Source organism: Microtus ochrogaster, unplaced genomic scaffold (genome assembly GCF_000317375.1).
Source record: "Microtus ochrogaster isolate Prairie Vole_2 unplaced genomic scaffold, MicOch1.0 UNK20, whole genome shotgun sequence".
NCBI lineage: Eukaryota > Metazoa > Chordata > Mammalia > Rodentia > Cricetidae > Microtus > Microtus ochrogaster.
Genome location: NW_004949118.1, coordinates 404,176 through 422,642, shown reverse-complemented (window position 1 = coordinate 422,642; position 18,467 = coordinate 404,176). Strand labels below are relative to the sequence as shown.

General features: G+C 39.4%; 1 protein-coding gene across 2 annotated transcripts in view; it reads right to left on the bottom strand.

The window, feature by feature from the left end:
• The window catches only part of Smchd1 (structural maintenance of chromosomes flexible hinge domain containing 1), a 143,744-nt gene that overhangs the window by 56,656 nt on the left and 68,621 nt on the right, over positions 1-18,467 (bottom strand). For both annotated transcript variants that reach the window (XM_005367548.2, XM_005367549.2), the window contains exons 21-26: positions 17,403-17,499; positions 14,169-14,241; positions 11,518-11,657; positions 9,885-10,019; positions 7,208-7,435; positions 1,594-1,742 (exon numbers count right to left, since the gene is read on the bottom strand). In XM_005367548.2, the coding sequence (XP_005367605.1) occupies positions 1,594-1,742; positions 7,208-7,435; positions 9,885-10,019; positions 11,518-11,657; positions 14,169-14,241; positions 17,403-17,499 (822 nt within the window). The remainder of the gene's footprint in view (positions 1-1,593; positions 1,743-7,207; positions 7,436-9,884; positions 10,020-11,517; positions 11,658-14,168; positions 14,242-17,402; positions 17,500-18,467) is intronic.

Genomic DNA, 18,467 nt, shown 5'->3' with positions numbered 1-18,467 from the left:
CTACACACATGTAATGTCCTAATTCAGACACAGCAGCTACACACATGCAATGCCCTAATTCAGACACAGCAGCAGCCTACACACATGCAATGCCCTAACTCAGACACAGCAGCTACACACATGTAATGTCCTAATTCAGACACAGCAGCTACACACATGCAATGTCCTAATTCAGACACAGCAGCAGCCTACACACATGCAATGCCCTAACTCAGACACAGCAGCTCCCTACACACATGTAATAATGCCCTAGTTCAGACACAGCAGCTCCTCCAAACCTCTCATTCTCAGATAGCTATTGACTGCAAAATAGTTACATTGTAGTCTTTATATTACTTTAAAATAAATTATAATAAAGAACTTCATCAACAGGGAGGTAAGAATAAATCCTACCGATGAGTTTTGGTCAGAGCAGAACAACTGCTCTTGGTGCAGAGAGAGCACAGACAGAGGTAGAAGAACTTCAATGCTAGGAGTAACTGGAAAGGGTGGTCAAGGCGCGGGTACGGGAAGCCAGACCTTTGCTCCTTTACACTAAGCTCTGCTCTTTTCTATGAGTTGTCTATGTTAACTTTGATTGAACCGTTCCAAAATTCATCACTGAAACTCACACTTCTGTATGTTAACTTTGATTGAACCGTTCCAAAATTCATTACTGAAACTCACACTTTTGTTTCAGGCCACTGCTGCTTTCAACTGAAGGACCTTCCTTTGGTGGATTTTTACAGTTATTAATGGACCAATGAAGTACAAGGTCATAATCATGATAAAGATTACTCATTATCACTCAATATACAGTGACACCACTTGTAATCCCAGCCCTTGGAAAGCTGAGGCAGGAGGACCGTGGCTGTTGCGGGATATTTGATCGCACTGTGAATCCCAAGTTTGCATTTGTGTTAATTACATAAAATCCAAGTTGGGTCAGCAGAATGAGTTAACAACTAGTTGACAGTAAGTAATGATGGTGGAGAGTCAGAGGGTATCTGGAAGACCACAGAGACACACACAGGAATTAGTAGATAGGACCTTGATTTTTTGTTTTGGTGGAAGAAGGACAGGATCTTTAGAGAGGGCAGCAAAGAGAGGCCAGCTAGTTCAGCTACTCAGCCTCTGAGACAGCAGCTCTTCACCCCAGCCTCTGACTCCCTACTCATACTGATACATAGAATGGTAGATTTAATTAAAAGCTATACTTGGCTGCAGTGAGCTGGTGCCTGTGGGAACAGAATTCCTGCCAGGCCACGGCTGCCAGAGAAGCAGGCCAGGAACTGCGAAGCAGCAATTACTGCCTGGAACAGCAGCAGATTAACGCACAGCCTCTGTGATGACCAAAGAACAACAGCGAGTTTGAAGCCAGCTTGGGCTGCATGGCAGGACTCTCTCCAACAAAGTCCAACAATCAACCACTGTGTACAGTGAAGCTTCACTGTAAAGACAATCGACCATATGTTATAGAACTAGAAGGTGTATTTATTTTTCATTTTAAAAGCAACTTTTTTTTCACATGTATGTGCTGCAGAAGACTATCTTGTTGTGGTAGTTCAAATAATTCAAAATACAACAAGCATCTCAAAGTACAAGTTCACAAACCTGATTGTAAATGCACTTTCCAGAGACACATGGTCATCTTGGAAAGAAACCTGGCAGTAGCGCACATCTTTCACAGATGTTGGTACTTGCACACCAGGAAGCAAACCTTGTAGCAAATGTTCTCTGTTAACCTCAGGAGTCCAGTTAACCTAGGAGAGAACACACATAAGACAAAGCTGAGAGGCTTCGCACAAAGTCTTCTCACAACCACTGTTTTCTAAAGACTGAAGCAGGGTTCCAGGGAGAACAGGCTGCCCCCAAATTTATGTCATTTAGGACGGACATGAACTCATGATCCTCAACCTCCAAACTGCTAGGATTATAGGAATGCACCACCATATTGCAATTACTAAAGAAGCTTAAAGTTAAATTATAAACTCCCCAACCCCAAAGCACACACCAAAGAAAGACTTTTTTCCTTTTTCTTTTGTATTTTCTTGACACAGATTCTATGCAGCCTTAACTGTACCGAATACTCTACACAGATCAGGTTGCCCTCACTGATGTGGGATTCCCCTCTGTATGCTGTGAATAATACCACTGGTTAATAAAGAAATTGCTTTGAGCCTTTAGCAGAGTAGGGCAGAACAGAGCTGGGGGGGGGGGGGTGGTGGGTAGGGACTAAACTAAATACTGGGAGAAAGAAAGCAGAGTCAGGGAGAAGCCATGCAGCCACTGCCAGAGTCAGGCATTCCAAACTTTGCCGGTAAGCCACAGTCATGTGGCAATACACAGATTAATGGAAATGGGGTTAGTTTAGGGTATAAGAGTTAGCCAGAAATATGCTTAAGCTATTGGCCAAACAGTATTGTAAATAATATGGTTTCTATGTGGTTATTTCAGGAGTTTGGGCAGCCAGGAACACACAAGTGGACTTCTACAACACCTCACAATCAGAGATCTATCTCCTTCTATCTCCAAATCCTGGGATTAAAGGCACACACTCCGTGTCCAGCTAGGAAGTCTCTTTATAATCAGAAACAATAGTATATCATGTGACAAAGCATCGTTGTGTTTGCTGAAAGTATTTCCAATCTTCAGAGTAAAAATTAAAAGCCATTAAGACAAATATTTTTAGAGCTTTGTTGCAAGCTGTTAATGTGGCTATTATAGTTTAAAGTGGAGATGGGTTAGACCTGATGGCACTTCCAGGAGTCTGAGCAGATGATTCCAGGTTGGAAGACTGAATGAGTTAAATATCAAGACATTGTTCTTTGAAAATACAAAACCAAAAAACCAAAAAGACCCATAGGGTAGTCTATGCAAGCAGTCCTAGGGGTTGGGAGATACAGGCACGATTGTTAGCAGTTACAGGCCAGCTTGGCTTACACGAGACACGTATCTAAAAATCAAACATAACTGAGTGTGAGCGCCCTAAAAGAAAGCCACACGATGTGTATTTCTGCCATCACGGAGGGGTCTGGGCAGGGCTCTGAATGTGGTCCCTGTGGACGGTACTCTGCGAGGAGAGGAAAGGGAGTCTCCCTGCTGTTTTGCCTTTCTAGCTTCCTTTGGGGCTAAACCTTTCTATAGATTTCTATATTAAAATTTTCATCCTTTGAATTACATGTGTTTTGTTTGTTTGTTTGTTTTTGTTTTTTTGAAACAAGGTTTCTCTGTAGCTTTGGAGCCTGTCCTGGAACTCGCTCTGTAGACCAGGCTGGCCTCAAACTCAGAGATCCGCCTGCCTCTGCCTCCCGAGTGCTGGGATTACAGGCGTGCGCCACCACTGCCCAGCTATATCCTACTTTTAAACTTTTGGTTTCTATTGAAGGTTTGTTAACTCAGGGATGGAGAAATGGCTCAGCAGTTAAGAGCATTGGCTACTCTTCCAGAGGACACAGGTTCAATTCCCAGCACCCACATGGAAGCTCGTAATGGTCTGTGACCCCAGTTTCAGGGGATCTGATACTTTCACAGTCATACAAGCAGGCAAAATAGGCTGCAGGGTGGTAGCACAAGCCTTTAATCCCAGCACTGGGAGGCAAAGGCAGGTGGATCTCTGAGTTTGAGGCCAGCCTGGTCTGCAAGTGCTAGTTGCAGGACAGGCTCCAAAGCTACAGAGAAACCCTGTCTCAAAACCCCAAAAAACCACATGAAATAAAATTAAACTATTTTTAAAAAAGAGTGGCAGGAGGATAGAAAATTCTGGCCTATTTTGGACTACATAGTCAGACCCTATCACAATAAACAAAAAGAATGAACAGAGATATCATTAAAAAAAGACAGTTTTAGCTCAACTTGCTGTTTTTAGCCTTTGATTGGGAGTTCAAAAATCATTGATACTGTTTTCTACTTGATGTTGTTCGAATGACAGGGGATAAGAAAGAAGTATATACGACAAAGGATGTGTCCTGCCCACTCTCATGCTACAAAATGGGAGGCCTGACTTCCTGCAACCATTGTTTGGGTTTTTTTTGTTTTTTTTTTTTTTTTGGTTTTTCGAGACAGGGTTTCTCTGTAGCTTTGGAGCCTGTCCTGGAACTCCCTTTGTAGACCAGGCTGGCCTCGAACTCACAGAGATCCGCCTGCCTCTGCCTCCCGAGTGCTGGGATTACAGGCGTGCGCCACCACTGCCCGGCCTCCTGCAACCATTGTTAAGTCTCTGAAGATACACAACTACCTCAAAGACTGTAGCTCTGAGAAAGAAAAGAAAAAAGACACCTGTACATTTTTCTTAACACTGCGAAAAACGTTTTGATAAGAAAAAAGGGTTGATGTTGCAGGAATTCATTCAGCCAATAGCCTTTAGGTACCAGACCATTAGGGTGTGGTGTGAGGTATTATAAGCACAGACCAAAGCACGCTCAGGCCTTTTTTCCTTTCACCTGGTTGGTGGTCGGAGGTCAGTTCACTCCAGTGCCCACACAGCAGAGGAACACAGTGGCTCTCTTATTTCGAGTGATCCCCAATAAACATTTGTAATCCTTTGTTATGTGTTCCTGTGGGCCTTCCTTTAATTATGCCACATTCTCCATCCACTGTGGCTGGATTACAGCTCCCACTGCTCCCTGCCTCCCTGCCACCTGTCTTCAACCTGTGGCTCGGCTCCCCTCTACTTCCCACCCCTGCGTGCTCTCCTGTGGCTGCCCCACAGCTGAGGTTCAGCTTTGTTATATATTTTATTATGTTAAAGTTAAAACCTTAATGATCTATTTATTTATTATGCATTTAGTGTTCCGCCTGCACATATGCCTACAGGCCAGGAGAGCAAGAGGGCACCAGATCTCATTATAGATGGTTGTAAGCCACAACGTGTTGGCTGGGAATTGAACTTAGGACCTACGGTAGAGCAGCCAGTGCTCTTAACCGCTGAGCCGTCTTTCCAGCCCCCAGATGCTTTCTTAAAAACTATTTTCCTTTTGTCATTTGATATTTATTTTTATACACAACAAGAGTAAAAGTGTGCCACCATCTATGTGGATAAGTTAGTCAATTCTCAAGTGCTGGGTTTAAGGTCACAAAGCACCCAACTAAGTAAAAAACCAAAGCCTGGAAATTTGTTAAACCATGAAAATATTTTTTAAGTTTTTAAAATTAATTATTTTTGTATGGATGTGCACATGTATGCTTGCAAGGGGATATATGTATGAGCATACTATGGGACATGAAAATCAGAGATCTAGACAGGCAGTGGTGGCACACCTATAATCCCAGTACTCCGGAGGCAGAGGAAGATGGATCTCTGTGAGTTTGAGGCCAGCTTGGTCTACAAGAGCTAGTTCCAAGACAGGCTCCAAAGCTACAGAGAAACCTGTCTTAAAAAAACTTAAATAAATAAATAAATAAAATCAGAGATCTAGATGTAGGAATCAGTTCTCTCTTTCCATCATGTGGGTCCTAGGGACAGAGCTCAGGAAAATGGGCTCAGCCCTAGGTCCTTTACCTGCTGAGCCATCTTGTCAACCTGAAAACCATTTCTCTAAGTACAAGTTTTTCACATGTACATCACCCACATTTCAATCAAGTCCATGCCAAAAAATAAACCAAACCAAACCAAACCAAACCAAACAAAACAAAACAAAAAAAAAACCCAAATGATGTAGAAGGGTCTTCTGTCTATGTGCTGATTTTATTGGTTAATAAAGAAACTGCCTTGGCTTTTTGATAGGACAGAATTCAGATTGGTGGAGTAGACAGAACAGGATGCTGGGAGAAAGAAGAGTCAGGCAGATGCCGTGAAGCTCCAGCCCAAGATGGACATAGGTTAGAATCTTCCTGGTAAGCCACTACCTCGTGGTGCTACACAGATTATTAGAAATGGGTTAATCAAGATGTGAGAATTAGCCAATAAGAAGCTTGAACTAATGGGCCAGGCAGTGTTTAAATGAATACGGTTTCTGTGTTATTATTTCCGGGGCTAAACTGCGGGAGCTGGGCAGGACGAAAAGCAGGCCTGCTTGCCTCATCACCACACCCAAAACCTATTTGGTCCATAATTTAAAGTATCAAGTTACTGCAAAAACAACTTACTATTGAAATTTGTTATCTGATATTGAAGTACATTTTTAAATAATGATGGTTATGTTATACATCATCTTTTTTTGTTAGTTTTTCAAGACAGTGTTCCTTTGTTTCGCCCAGACTGTCCTGGAACTAGCTGTGTAGGCTAGGCTGGCCTCGAACTCACAGACATCCACCTTCCTCTGTCTCCTGAGTGCTAGGATTAAAGGTGTGCACCAGCACTGCCCAGGTATACGTTACCTTAATGTGCATTCTCAGTGTATTTTATTCTATACATTATTCATGACCTGCTGGATTTTATGTATTGTACTATGGAAATGTTAGGAAAGATTCAAATCTGAGTAATTCATCCTTCCTTCCTTCCTTCCTTCCTTCCTTCCTTCCTTCCTTCCTTCCTTCCTTCCTTCCTCCCTCCCTCCCTCCCTCCCTCCCTCCCTCCCTTCTACCCATCTACCTACCTAAGTACCTATGTATCAGGTCTCTCTACATAGCCCTGGCTGTCCTAAATGTACTATGTAGATCAGGTTGGCCTTAAACTCAATAGAGATCTTCCTACCTTTACTCCTAAGTACTGGGATTAAAGGCTATCACACCTGCCTTGAGTGATTTTCTTATTCCAGATCAAACTGAGTTGTCAAGCAGCAGAGAAAACTTGAAACACTGCCAGTCTATACCCTGCAGCTGTGGTTCAAGAAGTTTTCTGGGAAAAAGTCTTGAAGTCAAGGTACACAGTGACTAGCCATCAGAAGTAGACAATGACCATCTGAGAGCAAGAATGGATGTCAATACTCCAATGTCACTCTCAATGGCTATGCAGTATGTAAAACCAACTGGGGAGGAAGCTCAGCAAGAAAGCCCAGAGAGCTTACTGAGAAGAAAACTGACCAGCTCAGCTGCTGTCCTCTCTTATGCTTTCCATGAGTTTGCAGAACTTCTATTTTTACTTTACAGGAACACACAAGCTTATTTCCCACTGACAAAAATGTGTCAGAGTCTAATTATGATTTAAAACTCACAGTCCAATACTACAATTCTTTTAATACCATCCTAATAAGTCTTTTTCTTTGATAATTTCTTATCAAATCCACAATATTTCAAATTTCTAAACATAAGACTTTTTACAAATAAACAACTTGATTAAAATACTTACTTTAATTTTTTCTGCCAAGGATGGTGTAATATTGATTTCTCTTTCTCCTTCATCGTACATTTGAAAAATCAGATTCTGCATTACATCCCCTGCGACCCAATTAACCTCATCCTGATGCTTGACCTGGATCGCCTTTTGTCCTTCCACACTAAATATCTGTAGTCGAGCAACGTGGCTACTGGGAAGTAATTTGATAGTCTTTTCCACAGGTGACACATTTTTACAACTCTAGAAAAGAAAAGATGAATATACTCTGAGTGACCTATGTATTCGTTTTCTCTTTTCTCTAATGGCAAATCTATGGCATGGTTTAACAATTTAGCTTCTGTAATAGAAAAGGGCATCTCATCACAGTTACACTTGTAACTCTGTAATCAGGTTTTATCATTACAAAGGCATTATAAGCCAGATGTGGTGGCACCCACCTGCAATCTCAGAACTTGGGAGGTGTGGGCAGGAGGTCAGGAGTTCAAGCCATTCTCAGCTACACAGTAAGTTCAAGGTCAGCCTGGAATATACAGGAGACCTTGCCTTTAAAACAAACAAACAAAAAAAAAGTATTATATTTTTAATAATATAAATTTTATACCGTCAGGCATAAATTGCATAGGGTACATGCTGAAAACTACTAACAAGAATGCCTTCTTTCTTGTTTTTTAGATTCATTTAAAATTATTATAAAGTCACAAGATTTAAGTTAAGTAACAGATTCAGGAAAGAAGAAATCAAGAACTTTCCATTAAACTGAAGACAAATTGCTGCCACCGAAGATACTGCAAGTATTAAGCTGTATTGAAATTTATGGTTTTTTTTTTTCAGTTAATAGTACACTGGGATAAATCAAACAACTTCTTCATAGCCAGAAGGGCTTTAGATGCCTCAAAACCTGAGCTTATCAACATACTGAGAAATTTATACTGATTACTAGCACATCAGTAGTACAGGATCCATCATAAAGAAGCGCATTAAACCATTACACCACCACTTCTTAAACTATAATACCATCAACGGCACCAAGTTATTAATTCTAAAATAACTTTAAATATTACTTAATTTGTTTTCTTTCTTGTCTATCTACAAGTATTCCTATAGATAACCATTAAGGTTATTTAAAATTTATTAGTTTATTTAAAAACTCTACATTATAAAATATTAAGCAGTGCCAGGTGGTGGTAGTGTCTATCTCTATTCCCAGCATTCGGGAGGCAGAGACAGGCAGATCTCTGTGAGATCGAGGCCAGCCTGAGCTCTAGAGTGCGTTCCAGGATAATCAAAGCCACACAGAGAGACCCTGTCTCAAAAATTAAAATAAAGTATCAAGCAATTTATTTTAAAGGCACACACGTTTACTTGACGTTCTTCCTCTCAAGGTTGCTTGATGCCTTTGAACAAGACACTAGAAACTGCATAAAAGCAGACATAACCTGCTATTTGTGTTAACTAATCTCAATTCCCCGTCTTCTAATACTGCTACATAATAACCTAAGTTCCTTTTGCTTCAAAGGCCAGATCCTTCCCATCCTCACATAACTGTGATACTTTTTGACAGTCTGCAGATATTATTGCATGCACATGTTTGCACATGCACACACATTGCCTACATTGTAAAGGAAATGCATCCTTACTATTTTTAAGATTAGCAAGGGCTGCAGCTCAGCGGAAAAGTACTTGGCAAAGACCCCTGGTTTGACTGAAGAGGGGGGGAAAGATTATAAAACCTAACAAGGCTTAAAAGAATTTGAATGAGCCAGGCGGTGGTAGTGCATGCCTAAATAATCGCAGCCATCAACAGACACAGGCAGATCTCTGTGATTTCTGAAGACAGCCTGTCTACAGAGAGAGTTCTAGGGGAAAAGAGAAGAATTAGAATGAAGGTAAGAGTTTTTGCCCCTTTACGGCTCAAGGCATTAATATTAGATATATAAGGGTCACTATATCAGTAGTACATAAATTAGTAGGTAAGTATGAGTTAACCAGCTGATTGATTCCTCTCCCACATCAACTGCTAAGAAATGTATTCACGTATCAATGTTTGTTACCTCATCTGGCAATTGTACAGACTGTTTCTAGTACCCTCCACTAGCCATGTACGCTTACAAAGTTACACTCATGCATACAAGATAAAGGTCTTCATGTCTTTCAGTGGTAGTTCAAGTAGGAATCTTTACAAAACTTTCAAAGAAACAAACAAGAATAAAACACAATGGTGTGCTTTAATGTTAAGTTAAGTTTTAAGAAACTATTTCCTGGGTTAGAGAGATGACTCAGTGGTTTAGAGCACATAGTACTTTTGTGATCCACCTGAGTTCAGCTTCATTGCCTAAGCCAGGTGGGTCACAACTGCCTAGAACTCTAGCTTTAAGGAATCCAAGGACTCTGGGTCTCTGAGCGTATCTGCTCTTACATATACTTACCCCCATATAGATATCCCCACACACATCCAATTTAAAATATACCTTTATAAAAGGAAAATATACTCACTAGTAGTTATAAACATTGTAAGAGATTCGATCAAGAAAATTATTAATACATAATAGATAATGCTAAATACTATTACACTTCACATTGTTTTTCTTAAGAGAACCAAAGTATTACACATTTAGCATCAAACAATTTTGCATAACTACTCCACGGCTGTTAAAGACTCGGCATAATACCAAGGAGAATGGTAGCTTACAGGTATCTCAATCCTAGCAGTCAGTGTCTGGTCTTTCTTAATGTTCTTAACGTGAATTGCTGACCCTGTTAGGATGCTGGTCCCAGAGCTACTACAATCCACAGTGTAGACTGGCAGGCTTGGAGCACCTAGAAACTAGAGAGAGGACAGAAAAATCATTAATGAACCAATCCATAACTACTCATTAACTGTTCAAATTCATGAATAATTTACCATAGCTTTTGGGCTGGACATTGGAAAACTCTAAGTAAAACTCAAGACACTAGAATTTTTTAATAAAAAGTAATTTTCTATGTTACATAAAATTTACCATTGAGGAAAACTAAATTCCTCAAACACTATTCTTTTTTTTTTAACTTAAAAAAAGATCACGTGTATATCTGAGTGTGGGTGTATGCGTGTGTGTGTGTGTGTGTGTGTGTGTGTGTGTGTGTGTGTGTCTAAGGAAAGAAGAGGCTATGTCCTGGAGCTGGGATTACGGAAGTTACAGCCATCTCACTGGCCCTCTTTTTTACTGTCTTGGGTTTCCTTTGTTGTAGATCTCATCCCACCTTTGTTTCTGTGTTAATCAAAAACTCTCACAGAGCTTTATCATTCTCTTTAATAAGTGAAACACTTTCTCTAAAGTCCAGGCAGGAATGTGGGGAGGTAGCTCAGTAAAGGACAACGTGAGTTTGAATCCCCAGAGACCACATCAAACTAGTCACTACAGTGCACCTCTCCAATCCCAGTGCTCCTAAAGCAGGGTCGGAGACGACAGAGACAGAGGAATTTCCTGAATCTAGCTGCCCAGCTACTCTGCCATATGCATTCAGGCACACGAAAATTGACAGAGACATGTATACGAGGGGGTAGAGGAAAGAGAAGGGAGAAAATTTATGAAACTGCTTCGATGGGCCTGGTAGTGAAAGCCTTTTATCCAAATACTCAAGAGATTAAGGCAGTAGAAACAATCATGAATTCAAGCCTTCTTGATCTACAGGGTGAGTTCAAGGCCAGCTTGAACAATTTTATGAAATCCTGTCTCAATGGTGGCGCACGCCTTTAATCCCAGCACTCGGGAGGCAGAGGCAGGCGGGTCTCTGTGAGTTCGAGACCAGCCTGGTAGGCATACACCTTTAATTGGGAGGCAGAGGCAGGTGAATCTCTGTGAGTTGGAGACCAGCCTGGCCTACAGAACAAGTTCCAGGATAGGCTTCGGAGAGAAACCCTGTCTCGAAGTAAACAAAACAACAACAATGCCCCCAACCCAAGGAAATGTTCTAAGAAATCTATGGAATACTTATTAGGACTTGACTGAATGGCAGCCACACATTTAACACCCGTATTCGGGAAGCAGAAGCAGGCAGATCTCTTGAGTTCGAAGCCAGTCTGGTCTACATAAAGAAACTCAGTCTTGAAAAAAGAAATCCAAAATAAACAATCAAACCAAAACAAATAAAAAGGACAAAAGACAGAGTCTGACTTACTTCCTTTGGTTTCAATTAAATGTTGCAATGTACACAATTAAAAAACAGAAACAACATAAAAGTTTACTATTTAAGACTTAACACTGAAGCAGCAAAAAGATAGTCATTGCCTTGCACTAGCACAAGCTCTAAGTACTCATAACTGTGCATCACAATAAGCTCACCTTGCAGTGGACAATCAGCTTCGGTTGTGCTGTTACGTTGTCTGACTCATCCACAACTTCCACCTGAAATGGGAACACTGTTCCATTCTCTATAACTAGAATTTCCGAGTCAGGTTTCACTTTTAGTCGATGAGGAGGACCTATGAGGAAATTACATAATAAAGTTCATATTCAATAGATTAAATAGACTAAGATATCTTTTGTATTAATATTTATGACCGATGAACAAAGAAAAAATACAGAACTTGATAAATTCTATCTTCCAAACATACTTAGTGTGTATGATGGAGATGTCTCAATAGCATAATTGAATGTCTGATGTCTGGGGGGAGAGGTGGTGTACATCTTTAATCCTAGCACCAAGGGGGAAGATCTCTGAGTTCAGACCAGACTGATCTACAAAGTTCTAGAATAGCTAGGACTACACAGAGAAATACTATCTTGCAAAAAAAATAAAATAAAGGAGATGTCTAGGTTAGGCATGCAAGCTATAGACACTGATTAGCTCATGCTAGAAACGTCCTAAACAGTCCTGAGAAACCTTGAAAATATTAGGGGGGAAAGTATTCAAGAAGCAAAATAAGTTTACTAAAAAATACTGTTTATTTATCATCTTTAGCTGTATACAGTGAATGACTGCTGGCTCCAGCACAGGAAATAACATGCTGAGTCCGGGTCCAGCATGATGGTACAATCCTGTAATCTTAGCATCTAAGAGCTGCAGACTAGCATTGGGCTATGTTATAAACAAACACCTGGTGATTAAGCAATTACATAAGCAGGTAAGTATACTGCTCACTGTCTTTGATATCATGAACAAGCTATATCATACATTTCTTATAAGGTTAACAAGATGGATCTATACTTCAACAACAAACTATTATGTACAATCCTTAATACTTGAGAATTCAATTTATGTTAAATACTGTTAATAAAAGTATACAAAACAGTTACTAGACACAATTATTTTAGTTTATAATATTGGTTAACAGTGACTATTTAATAACTGTCAACTACAATGTCATGTTTTAAGTCAACACTGCTATGTGCATTATACAGAACACAAGGTTCTATCACTTCCATTTTATACAAATGGAACAGAAAATATTTAATCAAAGAAACACATAAAAAATATTCAATATAAAGAGATGTGCTGGACCCAAGGTCAGAAAGTGGCAAGGTCAAGCTTAAATCCTGGTTTGTGAAGAGGTTTCTTTCTCTCCTACTGCAATACTGTGCTATTTTCTAATTTGTTATTTCTATGAAATTAAAAAGCACCAAAAAACATACCTAACTAATGAGATTTCTACAAGTCAATTCATTTGGTTTAGCTTACTTCTAAAAGCATACATATTTACTACTCTAAATGAACTTTATTTCCCCTTGGTTGTACTAGCTTTCACTTCTTTATCAATTTATGACTGTGTAAATCCTGCAAGAACTTCAAATTGTAAATGCAAATAAGTCATTGTTTCCTTCTGCTGTCATCCAGGACAAATGAACATCCATGGGCAAGCTGTTATAGCCAAGGTTTCTAAGGATCATAACTAAAACTTGCATGCCAACTGTTCCTTGGCCTTTGTTTAGGATCAAGTATAAAACACTCAATAAACATAACCCTAAGCATCACAAATACTGGCAGGTCTCACTCTGCACAGGACAGTGTTAAAGAAAGCTCATATGTAACCAGTACTGTGTTCTCTCTTCAACGAGTGCACAACCAAGCAGAGTGAGGACTGCATTTGATCTCATTCTACAGCTACAACCCTACGAGAGCAGGTAACATTCCAATGATAGCGTGAAAGAGCAGCCAGACCAAGTTTACCTATACTGAAACCCAAATGGCCTGATTCTTTTTGGATCCTTAAATTAAACAGCAAATTCCAGCCTATGTAAGTTGAATACAATTTCATTGTCCCAAGATGAATTCTTATCAAATTAACAAGGACCTATAATTCTTAAAACATGAATGTTATAGCAGTAAGACTGATATAGGAGTTTAAACCTAAGTCTAATAAGCTTATCTCTAGATGTTTCCTAATAGACTGTACTTAAAAAATTTCCCCAAGACTGAGTTATGTTTAGTAACTCTAAATGTATTTTTGAGACTTATACTGGAGCTTGGGGTGTAGCTCCACTGATTAGGTTATTTGCCTTGAACATAGGCCTTAGTTCACTATATATGCCACATAAACCAGGCAGGTTTATGTGTTACATGTCTAACTTTGGAGGTTGAGGTAGGAGGATCGTAAGCTCTAGGTCATCCATCCTTAGTTGGTTATCTATAGAGTCTCTGAGGTCGCCTGGTCTAGACTGTCTCAATTTTTTTTTAAGATACAGAGACTTGGAGGGATTAATAATCTCAAACATCAAACTGCATAAAAGCATCACTATACTTTTATCATAATGCCATTTCTTCTTTGTTTGTATTTTTGACAAAATCTCATTATTGCAGCCCAGGATAGTATCAAAATTGCAATCCATTTCTGGGGGAACTGTCACCCCTGACTGCTGCAGGCACAGCATCCATGTGCACATGCTACCCCCATATACATAATTAAATTGTACTCTTTTACTGTCCAACTTCCTATATTCTGGCCATTCACCACCACAGCAACCTAAGAATATTTAAAAAGTTAAAATAATATTACCAGGTAGCAATCTAATTTTCAAAATCTGTGAATCTTCTTTTAAGCCCGGAATAATAACCTTCAGATTAAAATTCTGTTGAAAAAAGACAGCAAAAATTAAACCTAAATTTTAAGTAGCTTACCATTTCAATTCTGATTGTTTGCTTTCTAATTTCCTTATCATTGTATAAATTTACTCATAATTTAGTCTCCAAAATTATTACAAATATTTAAAAATCCCAGGAGGAAAAAAAAACTCCTCAAACGGTGTACCTCAGGTAATTATCAGAATCAGAAGGGTTTTATAAAGATGTAAAGCAAGGGTAGAAAGACAGGTCAGTGGTGAACAGCACTTGCTGCTCTTGCAAGGGACCCAAGGTCAGGTATCAGCATCCAATTCCACTACAACTCCAGTTCCAGGGGATCCAATTAGCTCTTCTGGTCTCCAGACACCAGGCACTCATGACATGCACATACGTACACGCAGGCAAAGCAGTCATACATGAGGTGCACATACGCACACGCAGGCAAAGCAGTCATAAAGATCACACGGAAAACAAAAAAATATTTTTTAAGTGAAACAAGGAGTAGGAAAAAAACGGATTGAACTCTGAACAGAAAGGTAATAGTAACTAAAGGGATCTAAGTAAAAGACATTTAGCATATGGGCATGGATCTAAACAGAGCTCCCTAAAAGAAGAAATAAAATTGGCTAAGTAGTAGAAAATGTTCACCATCCCTACCAATTAGGGAGATGCATATCAAAACAACTTTGAGATTTCATCTTATCTCTATCAGAATGGCAAAGAGTAATGGAACAACCTCGGACAATAAATGCTGAAAGGGATGTGGAGAAAAGGGAACTTTCAATCATGGTCCATCTACCCTGGAAACCAGTGTGAAGAATCCTCAAGAAGCTAAAAATAAATACTCCATATGAGTCAGGTATAGGACTCAACATCATACTCCATGAATACTTACTCAGCCATGTCCATTGCTGTTCTCTTTAAATCCTTACTGCTCAAGACACCATGCACTTCCAACACTGAGCTGGCTCTGATTTGAAAGCTTCCTCCCTTGAGGACTAGATTTCATGGTATCAGAGGGTACCATGCAAGTTTTAATACTCCTACGAAGCTATGATGCCTATCATCTGCATTGTGATCATCCCGGTGCAATGTCCTTAAAGGTTCAACAGTGGCATGCATAATTTGTTGATAAACAACAGCCTTCTATTTAGACTTAAAGCTTACTCAAGAAAAGGGAAACCATGTCTGGTATCAGAAACCTATCCAACTATTCTAGGTTAGTAAGGTCATAGATCTTGGAGAATCTACAACCACTAAGTAGAGTTACTCAGTAAAGTTTACTAAGTAAAGTTAGTTAGCCAGCATAATTCCTAACAACACTCTAAATACATATCCTTACACCTACAGCTAAATGTAGCCCCACATCTTGTTGCATCAAAAAAAATCTCTTTTCATCATAGACAGGTCATTACAGAAAACCAAGACCAATCAAAAAGCACAGAACAAGAGATCACGCGGTGACCAGAAAGCACACAGAAAAATAGGTTTAAAAAATTCACAAGAATTTGAGAGCGAGCAGGGAGTGGGGACACGGGAGGGACTGAAAGGAGGAAAAGGCTGTAATAACATTTCAATGTAACAAAGTTAAAAAAAAAAACTACATCTAAAAACCTCTGAATGGGATGGAATATTCTTGCCTGGATTTTGAACAGAAACATAACAGTAACTGGAGACATCTAAATAAAGTCTAGTTTTCTCACTAGTACTGCCCTAATGTTTCTTAGTGTGTATAAATAAATATATGTGGCTCTGAGATGTTAACATGGAAACTCTGTGAGCTTATGAGCCAGGCGGTGGTGACACAGGCCTATTATCCCAACACTGGAGAGGCAGAGGCAGGTGGACTCTTATTTCAAGGCCAGTCCGGTCTACAGAGCGAGATCCAAGACAGCTAGGGCTAATACACAGAGAAATCCTGCCTCAAAAAAAAGAGAGAGACAGAGAGAGAGAATGAATTTGTAAGGTCTTGTTATCTTTAAACCCTTCTATAAATTTAATTATTTTAAGGTAAACTGAGAATCTAGAAAGCATTTTAAAGTTCATCTAACATTTAAAATTTGACCCAAATCTCAAACAAGAAAGATGCATATGTAAAACCTGATAATTTGATAGTATGAAACAAGAGTGTACAACTTAAGTAACACCTGAAATGTTTCCTATTACACACTAGAGAGATGGTTAAGAGCACTGGCCGCTCTACTTGAGAATCTCGCTTTGAATCCCAGCACCCACATGGCAGCTCATAACTTTTAACTCCAGTTCCCAAGGGCCCTGATCCTTCTTATGACCTCCTCAGGCACCAGGCACACACATGGTACAGACTTACATACAGACTAAACACCTCCGCACAACATAAAAATATTTGAATTAGAAGCATTTCGAATTTTGGAGCATCTCTATAAACAAAGGTATCCGAGTAATGAAGCAAGTCTAAACATGAAATTCATCTATTTTCTGCCTTAAATATATCATCTTCAATCAACTTCTCTACAGCAATTCTGGCGTGCCCATTTTGACTGACATTTATCAAAGAAGGTTTAGACTTGTTACCTGTGTCATCATGTTAATATTCAAAACATTTCAGATCGGAGCTACTCTAGCTGAACTGTCTGAAGAAAGCAGATGTTCCTCTCTTCTTTGGGCTGGTGCTTTTAAACCCAGTGCCTTTCAAGCGCTCTATCACAGACCCAGGCCCCAGGAAGTTCTAATTTAAACATAACATTGAGAGGACATACCTGTATCTTTCTTAACCATAGACATACCTGCTAAATACTTCCCTGTTAATTATCAAAACATGTCAAAATAGTCAGCTACAGTCTCACTGATTTAAAATTGTAGTTTCTGTTCTAAGAAAAATAAAAGAATAGAAGGGAGAAAAACTGGAATACTACCAGAAATGCTGAATAAACAGTTCTGAATGAAGAAGACAGCTAGAAAACATTTAACTCGAGGATGCTGAAATGACTACAGCCGTACAAGTGACATTGTCACACTGCTCTGAGGTAACATAGCATTGACGAATTTCTAACAACTCGGAATTACTATGATCTTGTTTACAAAATACAAAACAAAAGAAAATAAACCCAGGTCAGTCAACAATCAATTTCCAATTTACCATAATAGGAAACAAATAATAAGTATTGTAACATTTATGTATAAAGCTTACCTTGCCTTGACAAGAGTTAACCAGACCTTTAGCTACAACACCTTGAATTACACAATTTGGGCCTCTGGTTATTTCTTCATAATGTAAAGACAGACCACTGGAAAAAAAAAGATTATTTATAAATCCCTCTGAGTTCTCTACAAACGAGGCTGCAAATGTGCTACAGGCATGTTTAATTCATCTTTCTAATAAAATTTCTAATTTAATTTAAATAAGAAGTAAAGAGAAGAAAATTTGGGCTTGGAGAGATGGCTCAGCGTTTAAGAGCACTTGGCAGCTCTTCCAAAGGCCTGGGGTTCAGTTCCCAGTACCCACATGGCAGCTCTGTCTGTAACTCCAGTTCCAGGATCCAGTGCCTTCATACAGACATGTGTGCAGGCAAAACACCAATGCACATAAAATAAATGAATAAAATGAAAAAAATTAAAAAAACAGAAGAAAATTCCTAAAAGTGTCTTTCCCCCCTTGAGTCAAGAATTCCATATATAGCCAAGTTTGCCTCAAATTCATAATCCTCCCACCTCAGCATCCCTAGTACTAAGATTAGAGATGTGTGCTGCTCTAATTAGCTACAAATATTCTATAATAGAAAAACATATGACCAAGTAAGTATAAGTGACACTAATGGGATAAAAACTGAAAATAATGTGACAGACTGATAAGATAAAAACCACACATGTTGAGTTGGTCAAGACACAAGAAATAAGGCAAGTTACATGGCCAACAAAAGTCTGATGTAATATCTCACCTGTCACTGTACAAACACAGGGATAACTGCTGATTATTCTTTACTTCACTGTAACAGAATCTCCACAGAAGTAGTCTTATATAATTAGCCTTCTTCACTATGCATTTAGCACAATTCTTAGTTAAGGGAGCCACCTTAGGGTTGGCAAGAGACTTGAACCAAGGAGATGTCCCCTGTTACTTCCTTGGGCAGCTGAGGATAGGGAACCTGAAATGACCCTATCCTACAGCAATACTGACGAATATCTTGCATATCACCATAGAACCTTCATCTGGTGATGGATGGAGATAGAGACAGAGACCCACACTGGAGCACTG